This window comes from Lissotriton helveticus, chromosome 2_1 (assembly GCF_964261635.1).
Source record: "Lissotriton helveticus chromosome 2_1, aLisHel1.1, whole genome shotgun sequence".
In the NCBI taxonomy this organism is placed as follows: Eukaryota; Metazoa; Chordata; class Amphibia; order Caudata; family Salamandridae; genus Lissotriton; species Lissotriton helveticus.
This window is the reverse complement of record NC_136059.1, coordinates 536,071,097-536,087,979: the sequence shown is the minus strand read 5'-3', so window position 1 is coordinate 536,087,979 and position 16,883 is coordinate 536,071,097. Positions and strand designations below refer to the sequence as shown.

General features: G+C 45.0%; 1 protein-coding gene across 1 annotated transcript in view; it reads right to left on the bottom strand.

Annotated features, from left to right (window-relative positions):
• Positions 1-5,711, bottom strand: part of LOC144819414 (uncharacterized) — an 87,995-nt gene extending 82,284 nt beyond the window's left edge. Inside the window, exon 1 of the mRNA XM_078677311.1 lies at positions 5,461-5,711. Within this exon, the coding sequence (XP_078533437.1) occupies positions 5,461-5,509 (49 nt within the window). The 5' untranslated portion in view covers positions 5,510-5,711. The remainder of the gene's footprint in view (positions 1-5,460) is intronic.
• Positions 5,712-16,883: the final 11,172 nt, after the last annotated feature.

The following is a 16,883-nucleotide window of genomic DNA, read 5'->3' as shown; positions in this document are numbered from 1 at the left end:
TCAAACTTAAAACTCTAAAATACCAATCAGCAAACTAATAAGCAAGAGAGCACACACCTGGGTGAATGCCTATAAGGCGAAAACATTATGTGAGTTTAACAAAGGCAGGCATTTTCTTGCGAACTACCTGAAAGTGAAAAGCCAGAGCGTCTCCGTTAACGCTATCAAAAACATAGCAGGCAAAATGAAAACTGAAGCCAAAGAAATCTCAAGTTCCTTTGGCCATTATTATAAAAATGTATACTATCCGGAACGACACCCAACCCCTGCGGATCGTGAGGAATACCTGAGGAATATAAACCTGCCCTCACTCACGGAATGGGATCAATCCTCACTTAATAAACCATTAGAGTCAGATGAGATGAAAAATGTGATCAAAACGTTAAAACTAAAAAAAAGCCCCCATGCCAGATGACTGCACAAGCCAATTATACAAAACCTTTAAACCCCTACTCCACCTTATCTGAAATCCCTTCTCGTCTTCTATACCTTAAACGGCAAAACAGGCCCAGACTTCACCGAAGCTCTAATCTCAGTTATCCACAAAGATAATAAGGACTCGTTAGGCACCAAAAATTAGACGACTTTCTCTACTCAATGTAGACTGCCAATTATATGCTGAAATCCTTTGCTCCAGGTTGGAAAAACTTCTCCCATCTCCAATCCACCCTGCTCTAATGAGCTTCATTAAAGGGAGATTAGCCTATGACAATATAAGATTATTTGCACGCATATTAAAATTATTGCCTCTTGTAAACTCTCCTGCGATGGCAATGGTTCTAGATGACGAAAAGGCCTTTGATAAGATCTCCTGGCTTTTTATAAGATCAGTAACTTGAAAATTCACCTTGGAACTACCTTCGAACAAATGTTTGTACTATATAATAACTCCTCAGCCAAGGTCAATTGCTCCCTCTCAAAAAAAATCCAAATTCCCCCAAGGAACCAGGCAAGGATGTCCCCTTTCACCACTACTCTTCCTCTCAGTGGTGGCGGGTGCCTCTCTTAAGTGGAAGGGCGGCCACTGGGGGAGGCCAGGGGTTTAGGGAAAGGGGGGGTGGAATAATATAAAAATTATTTTCAAAAAAACTTACCTGCCTCTCCGTTCCCGCTGACGTCTGCCTCACTACTCCTCTCAATGCCGTTGGGTTGGAACGGGATGGGCACTAAGAGCACAGGCTCCACACTCAATCCAGACGCTCCTCTCATATGAAGTCAACGCCAGGATTGGTCTGAGTGGCCTCGTTTGCCGCTCAGACCTGTGCCTTTTCTCTAACCCGGCTGTGTAACAAAGACGGTTTGAGAAACATAACTGGGCATGTGTGTTTTGCAGGCCTATGACGGCCGGCCAAGCACACATGCGCACTTACGAGTGCACTCTACTCCTCCACCATGACATGCCCAGCCCTGTCCGCCCTATAGTCATTGCGGGGCTCAGACAGACAGCATAAATAATATCACAATAACTGTGTTATTGTCATTTTATTTATCATCTGCTGGTGTGGGCTGTGGGTTGATGCTCTTCTGCCATTTCTGTGGAGCCGCCCCTGCTTCCTCTTAGCAATAGAACATCTCCTTAAACAATTTCATCATAACTCTGTCATCACAGGCACCCTCTTTGGCCCCACAAACCGCAAAGTAGCAGCCTATGCGGATGATGTCTTCATCTTCTCGAAAGATACAGAAGCAGCTATCCTGGAAATCCTCAAGCTAATCGTGCCTATTCCCATGCCTCTGGCTACACACTAAACAAAGAAAAAACTGAAGTTTTTCCACCCACTCCCACCTGCACACCCTCAATTATCATAGCCACCTCCATCTGAAATACTTAGGCCAACACCTTAGCAAATCCCTCCACGAATCATGCACACTTATTAAACACATCCCACTGAAAAAGATCAAGGACCTGATAGATAGTTGGTCACCCAAACACATGACGTGGTGGGGAAGACTAGAGTGCACCAACATTCTAAATGCTCCACAAGTGAACTTTATCATTAGTATGTTCCCCCTCCAATTATCAGAGTCCTTCAAAAATCTAAACAAATCCACCACTCAATTCACCTGGCATAATAAAAAACTTAGTATTGCTTTCCAAAATCGTATTACTCAGCAAAGAGAAAGTGGGCCTACCCAACATCAGTAGGATGCAATTGGCTTTCCTGCTTAAGCAATCCATGCATTGGTTCTGCACAAACCCCCTCCCCTGTGGACAGACATCGAGCTAGACCTCTTCCAACCCTTCACACCACTTGCAGCTATCTCTATGGACCACTTTAAACCTCAACACTCTTTAAACATTCTCAGATATATACAATACTTGTTGTAAAACACCTAGACAAGAATTGCTCTTTCGGAATTAAATATTCCTCATACGAATCCATATGGTACAACCCATTAATAAAAATTGACCCTTAAATCCCTCCACTGGCACTCCTGGTCATCTCACAATATTCTATACATCAAAGATGTAATCAACTGAAACAACCCCATCCCATTTTCCTTACTTCAAGCCTCCTTAGGCGTTCCCAGTAAAGAATTCTATAACTTTCTAAAACTCAAAGTAGCAATAAACCACCATCAACATTTCCGAAACCCTCAAATCCCGAGTATACTTAAGAAACGTGCCACACTCTCCATCCACACTCCCAAAGCATAACAAATCTGCAAGATTTTCCAAGAATCGGCCTCTAACCCCATTTATAAATACCCAAAAAAGTATTCAGACTCCTGCCTTATGGAAGGTTACTCCCAACTTACTGATAATACCTGGTCACTGATTTGGAAACACTCCACAAAGCTTCAGATATCTCGGATTATACTCCAATGCAAATATTGGTCACTATATACAACTTTTTGGACATCAGCTGACCTCTGCAGATTAGGCCTTCTTAAATCAGACAAATGTTGAAACTGCTTCTCAGAAGTGCGCGATCTTGACCACATGATCTTTTATTGTGCCATGCTCCAGTCGTACTGGGAAGACAAAACTATCAATGACATCTTCCATTGTAGGGTATCACTGGATCCAGTGTTAATCTCCTTAGGCCCTGGTCCCTCCTCAACACCCCCACCACTAAACAGAACAGAACTACTACTATTCGACATGTTACACACACTGGGTGTAAAAATAATTCTCTGCGACTGGAGAGATTTCAAATCTATCTCTTCCCACACTTGGTGGGCCTGGCTTTGCTTCCGTAGAAACGCGGACAACATCATCCTTAACCAAAATGAGATAATTATAAATCGAGACTACTCTGGGCCCTATTAGACTCTCACATCTAAACAAAACCCAGCTAACAAACCAACTTGGCCGGGTTATGGGATATCCCTTCCCCCCCTTCTAACCTCCAAACAGCCTCCCCTCTATCCAGTCCCTTGCCCTCTTTCCTTTCGCTCTTTCCCCCTTCTTCTCTGTCCTCTCTCTTTCCATCTTTTATCCCTTTCTTAACGATAAGTAAATTGCCTCCTATTGTAGCCAATGTTCCAAAGCTCGCAATCAGACAACGATACCTCTCTCTGACCTACTTTACACTGTGGCTCGTACCTCCTCAATGATAGGAGTACTTCACTCTCATGTTGGACTGAGACCTGATAACTGAATTTAATGTGATGTACTTTACTTCTCGTCTTTTCTATACATTTGTTTACTGTATGTCTTATTATATTGAAATGCCCAATAAAATGTTTAAACAAAAATAAAACTCATCTTTTGCAGTTGTAAGTCGGGTGTCGCCTCCTAATTTGACAGCGCCAGGACACCCATGTGGGTATTTGCACACTTAATAAAGCTACATCAAATCAAACAAGTTCAACAAATGAAGGAAACGAAGCTTAGTCTTTCCCCCATACTTCCTTTCCTTCAGATCCCCTCCTGCCTTACTCGAGCCAAGTGATAAAGATGAGCCTCCCACAAGAGGCTGATAATACTGCTGCTAGAAATGAACAGGTGATTTTGTGCAAAAAAAGATAGATCATGCAGGGAAACAGCCAGGAGAAATGCCCAGGAGATACGTCATACAAAAGATGACAGTTCTGTGGGGGAACACCTTCTATATGAAAGAACCAGACAAAACTCCGTGGAAGGGTCCACCTCCAGTAGGCCGTGACTAGCATGCTGTCATGCTTGCTTTCATGCTGTCATGCTTGCTTTCATGCGGTCATGCTTGCTTTTATCCATGCTTGCTTTCATGCAGCTATGCTTGCTTTCATGCAGCTATGCTTGCTTTCATGCGGCATGCTTGCTTTCATCCATGCTTGCTTTCATGCGGCATGCTTGCTTTCATGCGGCATGCTTGCTTTCATGCGGTCATGCTTGCTTTTATCCATGCTTGCTTTCATGCAGCTATGCTTGCTTTCATGCGGCATGCTTGCTTTCATCCATGCTTGCTTTCATGCGGCATGCTTGCTTTCATGTGCAGGTTCTGATGGCCCCTCCTGCTCTGAAAGCAGCTCCCTACTCTCTAGCCTGAAGCTCACCGAGAAAATCCCTGTCAATCCGGACTTGTTGCATTTTGTCTACTGATGTCTCATTAAAAGGGGCCATTGTAGAGAAAAAACCAATTTCCTTCACCCAGTCTCGCATATTCTATCACCATCAACAGGGCCTCCAAAATGTTGTGTTGTGGGACCGGGTCTCCTTTCGTTGTCACCAGATGACCCCTTGAAGTGCTTCCCTTGCGCAGGTTTTCCACTCTTTTCTGCTATGCTAGTAAATGCTTTCTTCATTTGTGAAGCAGTGGAGCTCACAAGGTCAAGGCCAATGTAACCATATCTGTGTCATTTCATCCTGCGTTACATCACATTTGGCTGTGGAGCCCTACCTGAAAAAGACTACTCTGATAAAATATAAATGTGTAAACTTATGTAATACATTGTATTTATTTGTGGGATTTTTGTATGTTGCTTTTTGTTTAGATTTGCGTGAATATTCTGAAGTTCGAAGATATTATCGTATTACTGGAAAATGATTCTCAAATGTTATGTTTATTTTATTCTATTAAAATATGTTGACTGACTGACTCTCCCAATCTGTCAAAATGAATAGTGACATCCATTTTGATACCCAGTGATGCAGGCAGGGGCAGATAGCTTGCCACATAGGACAAGGAAGTGCTAGACCAGATACCACCCAAGAATTCCTATTTTCTTAAGAAGGGTGTCGTAATTGATTGATTCGGTATCTTCACAGAGCAGCAACTTCCACGTACGTTGTTTTATTTTGTTTGAGTCATACCACCATGCATACATCACAAAACTGGATCAAAATGTATTTTTTTTAATGATTATACAAAAATATTCTCTTTCCACGCAATCATGCAAAATTCCGGATACAAAAGGGATGATCAAATGTGTTTTTTTCTAGACTGATCCTGTTGCAGTTCGAAAGCAAGGCAGGTGTCTTTTCCTATAGTGCCTAGGGGCTTGTTTTATTTTTGCTTAATGCGCTGCACTCACCGTAAATCGGTCTCCGGTTGAAAGTGACTTTCCTTTTTGAGGTCGTCATTCTCCTCGGTGCACTGGAAGGAGGCTGTGGAAAGCCGAGAGCTCGGTCAGGCTCGTCCGGCTGCTCTTCGTGCTGATGGCATCCGTCTAGCTTGCAGTACCCCTTGCATCTTCCTTGAGCACGTTATTTTCATTTTCTATTTTAATTTCTGTTCTTCCATATACACATCATGTTGACTGGGAGCTGGTTTCTGGCGTGTGAAACACGTAATCCTGCCCTGTGTTTGGTTTCCAGTTCCCTGGGCGAGGCAGGTATGCCCGTTGCTACGAGAAGTGGGAAGGCGCTGCCTGGCACATGGAATACCAGCATTGTTATGCCTGGCTGGTGCAGCATTGTGTAGGTTTAAAGCGGAAATTGATCGTTTTCGAATGGAAAACTAATAACTGTTCACTCTATGCAAACTCTTGGTGGCTTTCTTTATCAGTATACGGCGTTATAACTAGAAATTGGTTTGTTTCGTTATTGATATAGGGGGAGAGGATGTGGCGTAATGGCCAGAGCTTCTGACTTTGGAGCTGGGGAACCAGGCTGAGTCAAATCAATTTTATTGTATAATTAATAAAAATCTTTACAGACAGTAACAAGCGTTGGAAGTACAGAGTGCTATGAAAGCCTTGTGATAAAACCGTGTGATAAAAACAAGGAAGGTATCCTACCACCTAAGTACCCATGAGCCCGGGACCGACTAGCTATAGAGTTTCACTTGCCCCCCCCCTACTCACTTACAGAGGCACAAGTGGTTAGGAACCCCAGAACACAACACACCCGACCCTCTCAGGAATCGCGGTTACAGGACATATGCTTTCGCTCATACACTCGTACTACTCCACAATAAGATCTTAGAGAGGCTCGAGGAAAGCGTGAAATGTTTACTTTAACTATTGTGCTCTAGTATGCAGTATACGTGCCACAATAAGTAAGAAAATGCCTAACACAAATACAGTGAGCACAGGAAGTGGTCCATAACAGGGCCGGACTGGCTACCGGGCAGTTGTGTGTGCAGCCGAGCTAGGGGCTAATTTCTCTGTGGTGGGGGCTTATTTCGTTGATGGGGAGCTGCGTGCGATTTGAAATAAAAAAAGCAAAACGAATTTCGTTTTGCAGACGCAGGTCCCCATCAACGAAATTAGCCCCCAGCACGGCAGCACACACAACTGCCCGGTAGCCAGTCCGGCCCTGGTTCATAAATCATAAAAGGAGCTGTCATTGTATAAGACAGGATAGCCTAACCTCCCTCCCCTTCTACAGAAGCAGAATGATTATATATGAGAAGATCTCTGGGTGTTGGTGGCAGACCCCGTACCTTAGCATATACAGATGAAAGTTCTACATCTCAAGTGCCGTCACAATCTCTTCCCTGGAAAGATCCCTCTCCAAGTGTGTTTTTACCTATTCATGCATACCTATACGACAAAAGTATGTGTTCCTAAACAACAGCTGCATTTGCATGTTTTGTCTAGGTGCTAGGGTCTGACCAGATAGAATAACAAGGGGCATTGTTGTTTGACCTAGTCTACAGTGTTCAGACTAAATTTCAGGAAAGAACAGAACGCGGAAACAACAGCAAGTTCTGTGTGAATGCACAGTGTTGCACAAAGCATGATACCTTTGTTTAGTAACGTTGCAAAGCAGAGGACATTCTGCAACTTGCTCATGCTAACATAGGGAAATGACAATGGGCCTGCACAGGACACACAACTTATCAACCCCATAAACAAATATTTGGATTACCTGTACCCTCTGCTGCCTGACCCTCTACTGCCAATTCTATTATTGCTACTGCAGCTGCGACCAGTGTGACAGACACTGCTGCCATATTACTGGTGTGGATGATATGGTTGTTTTGAGCCATCCTTGTCTAGGCCTCCTGGTGAGACTGTGAGCCTATTGTGCAAGCCGCAAGTTAAAGATACATTGATAAAATCTAAGATCTTGCAGTTTGGAGGGAAGGCTGAAGTTGAACAATGTTTTCTTGGTGGTAAACAGCTGAAAGTGACTCCTGATATCTCACTACCTCAGCCTTACATTGGATAATCATCTGTCTTTGAAACCTTTTTAGACTACAAAAAAGAACAGCTGAGTCCACCATGGGTGACTTAAATAGGGTTAATAGCCACCTTACAGTTCTTCGTTGTAATCATTAATCCAAGCATACGAAAAGTGTTCTATTTCATTCCTACAAGTGGATGTCCTTGAAAAGGACATTGATTCACTCTAGGGTATGATATGGAAACATGATCTTTGTTGGAGAAGTGCTATTCCAATTAAGCTCTGTAGAATGGAGCGACCTCAAGGCCTCTTAGGGATTGCATATCAAGGTAAACATACTTTTGCCATTATCCATTTTTGGCCAGTATGAGAATGATAATGCTGTGATCAACTCTCAAAACGTACACCTCGGTCAATTTTTCGTAAGTAACTGCACTGGCTCTTGTTAACAAAAGAATCACCTTTAAAGTTCTATCTTCCATCACACTTTACATGGTATTGGTCCTAAGTATCTTAACACCAGGATTCTAGAATATTGTCCTTCGAGATCTTTACGCTCAAGGATCTCGCGATTACTGGTTGTTCCACTCATCAGGAAAAAGAGGCACAGGAGGCTTCTTTCTCTTTTCAAGTAGCCTCAATTTGGAATCAGCTGTTTTTCCAACTAAGAAACACCTCGAATGCGACTGCCTTCAGGAAACTGTTAAAAGCTCACTTATTTAGTGACTCGACCTGATATGCCGTGTTAAGCACCGGGACACGCTTGAGTAGCTGTGCACTTTATAAGTGCAGTCATTCATTCATTTATCAAATGTTTTTGACTAGATTCCATTTATTTGGATTGGCTATTCATTAAAGGTGCCCTTTCACAATCAATTCTTAACCAAATCCAAATTCAAGAGTGCAGATAAATAAGATGTCCAATATTTCTTTGTCAAAAGCTTTCATGCACTCTGTTAATGAAGTCCAAATGCTAATGAACTGCCACGTTTCTCTATCAAAAAACATAGCTCCAAACCTTAAGAGAATATAGTATTTAATTAAATCATTTACCTATGCTTGACTGCATGGGCACTTGGATAGGTCTTACATTGAGCATGCTGCCAATGCATAAGGAGGGTCTCATAGTTCTAGGCATCAACTCCTTGATGGCCCATTCAGGCCTCCTCATATGTAAATTCAATACCTGTTTTTGATATGTCCCTCTTTTTCACCTGTTTATCACTTGGTCACCACTTCACATTTCTTGTGTTTCCCAGCTCTGCTATTAACACAACCATTTCGGACTACTTACTAGAAGGGCTATTTGCGGGAATCCGTATGACCTCCACAGCATTCACTTGGGCATCTCAGAGCCATATTCCCTGTATCATAAAGCACTGTATATTTGCCTGAGTGATATTAGAGCTCTTGAAAGGCATCCACAAGATATAAATCTTTGATGCCTTAGCTTCATTCACTAGGAATTCTGCCTTGGCTTCCAGTTTAGGGATGGATGTGTATATGCAATCCTGAAATCACTGGTTTCTTTAAGTTTAGACTTTTGTGTGATGCAGTGCCTTCTTCACAGTAACCACCCAGGCATTCCAAATCATTTTAAATTTTAGAAATGAAATTCTGAGCCTTAATTTCCCCTGGTACTCTTTCCATTGACAATATTCTATACTCAATTCTCTCTGTGGTCACTCCATGTCTTTTAATATAGCCTTAAACAAAGACTCAACAGAGAAAATGTCACTTAGAGGCCCACGCAAATGGGATTCTGTTTCATACATACTTTAGAGTGGCACAGATATTGTAGAAAACAATCTTTTTTCTTTCAGAGCCTTCTCTCTGTTTCCTTTAGTGGTAATCACTGCAGGAAGGTTCAGCAAAGGACATGGGACTATTCCAGTTTCAATTCCATATATTATACAATCTGCAGGCTTGTCATCAATTTCTAGAGGGCGAGAGAGCTGCCCCAGTGCTGACTACACATTTCTACTGATATTGCATGGCAGCGCCCTCTTCCAAATATGGTCAAATTTGCTTACACCTAATTGTCACATTTAATTTAATTGTAAGTCCTTACTAAATGGTACTACATGAACTCAGGGCCTGTACATTAAGCACAACTAGTGGGCCTTAAGCACTCATTATGCCACATACTGAAGTAGCCTTTTTAAACATGTCACAGATGTTCCACTGAAGCCTGAGATGCAGTTTTAAAATTCAATTTTGACCAGGCAAAATAAACCTTTTGCCAGGCCTAAACCTTCCTTTGTAATACTTATAAGTCACCCCTAATGTAGACCGTGAAGGCTCATAGGGAAGGGTTCATTGCATTTAAAAAGTAGGATATGTGTATTTAAGTTCTACATGGCCTGGTAGTAAAAAACTCTTAAAGTCGTTTTCACTACTGTTAGGTCTACCTCTCCCATTGATTAACATGGGGTTCCTTTATTACATTTAATAAAGGATAACTGATGATTGGGAACATATAGAAATATGCAGTTTCAACTCAAATGAATTGCAATTTAAAATTCTGTTTAATAGTAAAGTTGGAGTTTAATTCACAATTCAGAAAATATCACTTTTAGAAAGTTGGCATTTTTGGTGCCTTCTTCCAGTATCCTGGGTCACATCATATAATAGCTCTGCTGTTGGGGTTTGTGTATTTCTTCCAGATAGTGACACAAGGGGAATAGGTGTGGACATGGTGGATAATACTTCAAGCATGGTTGGGGATGGAGCTGTACTCAGCCCCACTTATATTTCAAAGGGCTTTGCCTCTAGCACACACACAATAACCTGACACTAGCCTTTTGTCCCCCCAGACTTCTTGGAGTTTGACAGGGAAAGGGAAGAACATTCCAGACCCAGGTGTGGGGTTAGTATAGGGGATCCTCCACTTCAAAGGCTGACACCAGGTATTCTTGGACCTCCAGGCCACTCATCAGTACATTCCTGGACCTGCAGACATTTCAAGTGGAAATACTGCCTTGTTCCCCAGAGGACTGCCCTGCTGCTTGAGGAATGCCTTATTCCCCAGAGGACTGCCCTGCTACTCTGAGTAGGAAGAGTGGATATGCTCCCTTTATCCAGTCTACCGGAGTGACTCCTGTTCTGAGCTACAGGGGGACAACAAGCTCCAGAGGACTCCCTGCAACTGCCCAGTTGACCTGCTGCAACTGGACTGACCTGGACCTGCAACTGGGCCTGCCTGAGCCATGCTGGCCTCTGCTAGAGTGAGACCCTGATCCCCAAGAGGTGCCTCCCCAGGTCCTGGACCCTTGGCTAGCATCAGAGTACACTCCTCTACAAGAAAAGGGGAAAACCTATAGGTTTTGGGCTATTTGTGACTGTTTGTGCTGACCACAATGACCTCAATTGCAAAGCTACCTTGAATCTGATTCTTCGGGCTACTGCGAGGATCTCACAAGTTGATAAACTTGCATCAACACCATGGATGCAGAATAATTTTATTTCTTACCAAAACATTTCTTTATTGGTGAAGACATAATCTCCAAACCAAAATTATCATTCACAGCATCTGTAACATTGAGTTTATAATGCCTGTGAAAAGTGTGATGAGCAGGTGGCTGCTTTGCATATCTCCAATCATGATAATTCGTCATCCTCCTCCCAGTAGGCTGAAACTGCCATGGTTGAACACCCTTGAATGCTACCAGGTAGAAACTGTGCTTCATTTTTGTAAGCCTGTGAAAATGCCCAGCAAATCCACCTATTTAAAGAAGCTGTAGATACCTTTCTTCCCTTTGCTACTGAACCATGAGCAATAAAGGGGTAGTTTGATGTTCTAAACCATAGGTACTCTCAAACATTTTCCCAGGGGCTTAAAAGTATGGTCTGTGGAGTGACCAGGAGCCTCACGTATGCCATTAGGATGGTGGGGGAGGAGGTATGGAATGTGGGCGTAAGGGAAGCGAAGCTCATATGTTCATTCCATATTGGCCTCTAAGTCTAGTCCATATTCTTTATTAGTATCAGAGATTTGACAATACTTTGTTATGCTGTGTCTGAGCTACTCGATACAAAAGGGGATGATGGACGGAGCGTTTGAGCAACTCAAACACTCACCCCCAGTCAACTGATCTGGGTTTAATCCATCACCATTCTTTAGCTCACTCAGCCACCCCAGGACTACCTGCCCCACCCTTGCCTCATTTTGTTTACCGGAAAGGAGATAGGTCCTTAGCGGGACTGAGGGAGGGCTGGACCCTATAATATTGACATACACAAAATTGCCCCCTTACTCAATGATTTAGTATTTGGTATTTAAAGACTAAATAAACAAATTCGTTAAATCTAGTCCAGTATATTTATTTATACCTTTTTTTTAAAGAAACTATTTAAGAAGTTTTAAATGGCAAAGAGAGAATACACAATACAAAAGAATTACAAAAATGTGCTACACAATTAAATTATACAAAAGGAAAACATCAAGTATTACATCCAACATACAATACACATTGCAGTGTCACAATTTTGCAATATATATAAGATCTGCGTCCTCCAAAGTTTCAAAACGGCTTCCCTGTAATCCCAAGAGTACTAGGGATAGATCCCAAGATGGTAAAGGACTATGAACCATGGGTCTCTTCAACCTAAATCTCCTTATAAGTCTTGTCACCAATGTAGATACCTTATCCAGGATCTTGGAAAAAGATGGAATGCTTTAATTGCAGCCCACTGGAACGATAATGTAGATTGAGCCAACCCCTTAAGCCCTCCATCAGAAAATCTAAAACCTGAAAGGGATCGATTGAAGTAGGGTCTTCTGATTTAGCAAGTCAACATTTAGAAAATGTAGACCAGTGCCTTTTATATGGAGAGAGGGTTGATTGATTCCTTGAGAACTGGATCACCAGAGCAACCTGTTCTGGACAATTCAACCTTTCCAGAGCTAACCGTTCAATAGTAAAGCCATCAACCTGAGGCCCTGGTAATGGGCCATGGTCAGAGTCGAAAACTGTCATGAACATGGGTCATAGGGGAGATGAAAGTCATGTCCCAGATGAGAGAAGGAATGACGTCTAGGTCAATAGGGTGCTATCAGAACCACCCTCAAACCCCCTCCTCTCACCTCTTTTGAAGGAATCTTAGTAGAAAAGGAATCAGCTTGAAGGCATATAGTAACCCTTGAAGCTAAACAACTAACATGGCATCCACTGCTCATGATTGTGGACATAGATTTTCCATGCAGAATTTCGAGCACATTGCATTAGCTGGGTCTAAAAGAGATCTAACCAGGAGACCCCGAATCTGACACATATCTGATTGAATTGTTGAGGAGACAGGCAATACATCACAGACGATGGAAGTTTGTGACTGGGCTGTCTGCCCAGTTACTCCATGTGCCCTGGATGTAACCTGCCTCTAAGGCCAAAAGATGTTTTTTTGTTTCAGATCTATTTTATTTTCAAGCGAAAACACAGAATACAGGTCCGGTTGCACAGTGTTAAGCCTACAACCCTATATAGGGCTGGCCGCGTCTGTTGGTGTTTCACTGGTGATATAAGGATCCAACACAAGGATCAGATTTGAACACAGCATGTCACCTACAACTCCTGAGGGGCCGGCCGCGTAAAATAGTATATAGGGTTATAGTATCAAAGCGCGGGATTGTGCAAGACCTTTGAAAAACTGTAATTTTATTGCACAGGCAACGAGCCCAAAGACAACAGCCAGACGTAGGCAGGTAAGAGAACCTGAGGAGAGGAAAGAATAAGAAAAGAGATAAGACAGAGCAGCGAGAATAAGAGTGGTGTGTGTGAGCGGGGGGAGCGTGTGCCAACACATAATCAGGCGGAGTCTGGTTTCCAGGGAGTGGCTTATTTAAGCAAGCAATCAGACTACGATAGCAATCTACCAGGGTCAGGTGGAAGTATAGCGTCTTCGAATAGGCGCAGCGTCCTAAGTTTGGTAGGCATATAGCGCACACACTCGATTGCACAAAAGTATTTAATCAGAGGTTGCCAAACAGCCTTAAACCGGGTATCGCACGCTTGCAGCCGTGCTGTGAAGAGTTCCATAGCTATGACATGTCATAAACGCACAAACCAAGCAGCGACTGGAGGGGCCCCGTTTTTTTTCCAGTATAACGCTATGAGCTGTTTAGCAGCCCCTAGCATGTGAAGCGCCAGAATCCAGTCACTATGGGTGAGTGCCTTCAGATTAGCAGGCTTGATGCCCAGTAGGATCGTGCTTGTGGCCTCAGGCAGAGGGAACCCCAAGACCCCTTTGATATGGCTAAGGACCTCCTTCCAGAACAGGGTCAAAGATGGACACGCCCACCAAACATGAATGAAATCTCCAGATGCAGTCAGACACCTCCAACACAAGGGAGAAGACGCAGGAAACATCTTATGCAGACTCGTGGGCGTATAGTACCATTGAGTCATAAGTTTATACACATTCTCCCTCTGCAGGATACTGCGATAGATTTTGGGGTTATCCTGCCAAAATCGGTACCACTGCGAAGACGTGATTTCTGCGCTGGACGTCGACTGCCATTGCCGTTGGTACGGGTGGGAAGGCGTTGCAGGAGGGTGCTGCAGAATCTGATAGATCCGAGATATCAGACACTTGGATTCGTCAAAGGAACGGACCAGCCGCTCGAAGGGGGTGAAGGCGCGGGCAGCCGCCTGTTGCATCTACTGCCCAGATACCCAGTGCCGCAGCTGGGCGTGTTGTATTCCCGCCTCCAATGGGACGCAGAACTCCTCTCTGCATTGGGCAAATGTCTTGAGCGTGCCCCCCTCATACAGATCGCCGATCACCCTACATCCCCCTTGCGCCCATTTAGGAAAGGCATGTGTGCGATGGGCCGGAGGGAATAACGGATTCCCTTCCAGTGGAGTATGCGGTGAGGGGAATGTCGTGAGACCTCGCCGTACAGCCACTTTGTCCCATATATCGGAGAAGTGTGGCTCAATGGTTAGAGCGACAGACCCTGATGCAGAGGTCTAGCCCGGGACCAGGGTTCAATTCCCCGCCTCGGCGAGTCTTGGGCTCAAAATTCCACGGACCTCATAATTCTCGCCTTGGTGCCTATTCCAATCATGGAGTCCCACTCTGCAACTCTGGGCAATAGCTTGCTTAATCTCCACAACAGCCCCCACAACGCTAAGGATGCCTGGCCTCCACCTTGGGGGTGCCCAGGAGTGGACACCTCACAAGGAAAGCCAGGATGGGTTCCACAGCGGTATTCGTACAAGCGCCTTGAGACCCTTGCGGGTGAGTAGTGCGCTATACAAGTATCAATTTACATTTACATATATCCAGGACCGTTTTAGTGGGCAACGCTATATAGGCGCTTCTAGAGCGTGCCGCCCGGTGGTGCCAGGTGAGATCCCAGATGGGTCGCCCAGTCACCATCCGGTCCATATGCAACCATGCCTTCTCGCTCTCAGTCGTCGTCCATTCCACCGCAAAGCGAAGGAGCGAGGCCCAGTAGTAGTCCATGAGGTTGGGACAGGCCAGCCCTCCCCTGTCTCGCGTGATATAAGAAGCTTATGAGAGAAACGTGGCCGACTCCCATATAAAGGCCGTTAGTTCGCATTGGAGGCCTTGTATATGATGCTGCGGAATAGGTGTGGGGAGGCATTGAAATAGATATAACATTTTAAGGAGGATCGACAGCTTAATGGCATTGATTCTGCCCAACTATGACATCGTCAAGGGTTTCCACCCCCGTAGCTCTTTTAAGACAGCCTTCCTACACTCCCGCCAGTTTACTTGGGTCCATGTATCTAAGGAGGGAGTCAACTGGAGGCCGAGATAGCGGATGTGGTTGGAGGCCCATTGATAGGGCGCATGCTTCTCTAGGAATGGTATCGCCTCCTTCGAAATGGTAAGATTGAGGGCCCAAGATTTGTTGTGATTGATTTTAAGGCCGGAGGCCTGCTCGAAAAGCCTCAGCAGAGAGTGAAGTGCTGGGAGGGACACTTGGGGGCGTGTTAATGTAAGGATAAGATTGTCCGCAAAGAGCGCCACCTAGTTCTCACGACCTCCAAGGGAGATAACGTGGATATCCGTTGCCTGCCGGATCAGCTCCGCTAGGGGCTCCACCACAAGGGCAAACAACAAGGGTGAGAGAGGGCACCCCTGCCTAGTACCCCTATGAATGGAGAAGGGCGCAGTAAGCTGCCCGTTTACCCTAATTCTGGCCTGCAGAGCCAGATATGGCGCCATGATCCTAGAAACCATATTCTGGCCGAGCCCGACTTTTTGCAAGACCGCCCGGAGGAAGGCCCAGTCCACCCGGTCGAATGCCTTCTCTGCGTCAAGCGACAGGAGGCAGGCCGGTATATTCCAGTGGTGTGCTTTCCCAACTAAGTGTGCAATTCTACACACGTTATCTGCCCCCTGCAGATTGCGGATGAAGCCAACTTGATCCGGCTCTACCAGTCCCGGCATGTGGGGATCCAGGCGTTTCGCAAGCTGTTTAGTTTAAATTTTAAGGTCTGTAGTTAACAAGGCTATGGGTCGGTAGGAAGCACAAAGCGTGGGGTCCTTTCCCGGCTTAGGTATGAGCGCTATCTCCGCCATACCCATGGAGGACGATGGTCCGTCCGTGTCGTTAAAGGAGTTGTACAGCCTCAAAAGATAGGGCCGAAGTTGTGCTTGGAACATGCGGTAGAAGGACAGGGGCAGGCCGTCCGGGCCCGGCGTCTTCCCAAGAGGGAGTTCCCTTATGGCTGCTGTTAGCCCCTCCTCGGTGAGAGGACCTTCCAGGGTCTTGGCGTGATGGGGGTGTATCGGCGTCCAGGTTCAGAACGTCCGTTACCAGATCCGGTGACGGTGCCTCCGCTGAATAGAGTGTGGCATAGTAAGCTCTGAACGCCTCACTTTTATCCCTCTCCGAGGTAACTTTCGTCCCATCTGGCAGCTGAATATTAGCTATATGGGCCTTGGCAGCCCACGACCTCAGACGTCTCGCCAGCAACCTGCCCACCTTATCCCCCCTTCAAAATACAGCTGCTTCAGAACCAACAAAGATTTTTCAGCCCTGTTAGTACGCAAGAGTCGGAGGTTAGCGAGTCGCCACCTAGACGCCAGCGAGGAACGGTCCTGATCCCGTTTTTCAGCCAGTTTTATATCCTTTGAGAGGTTATCTTCCAGAAGCCGGGCTTCCCCCACCCGTGCAATCGAGAGAGAGGTGATGTGTCCCCGGATCGTGGCCTTGAAGGCGTCCCACGCCACAGGGAAGGGCGTCTCTGGGAGGTCATTACTAGCAAAGTAAGAGTCAATGGCAGCCCGTATGCTTTCCACATCTGCTGAGTCCCGGAGAATACTAGGCGGCAAGCGCCACCACATATCACGGGTGGGGCAAGTGACCGGGTCCTGCAGGAGCAGATCAACATGGGCATGGTCAGAGAGC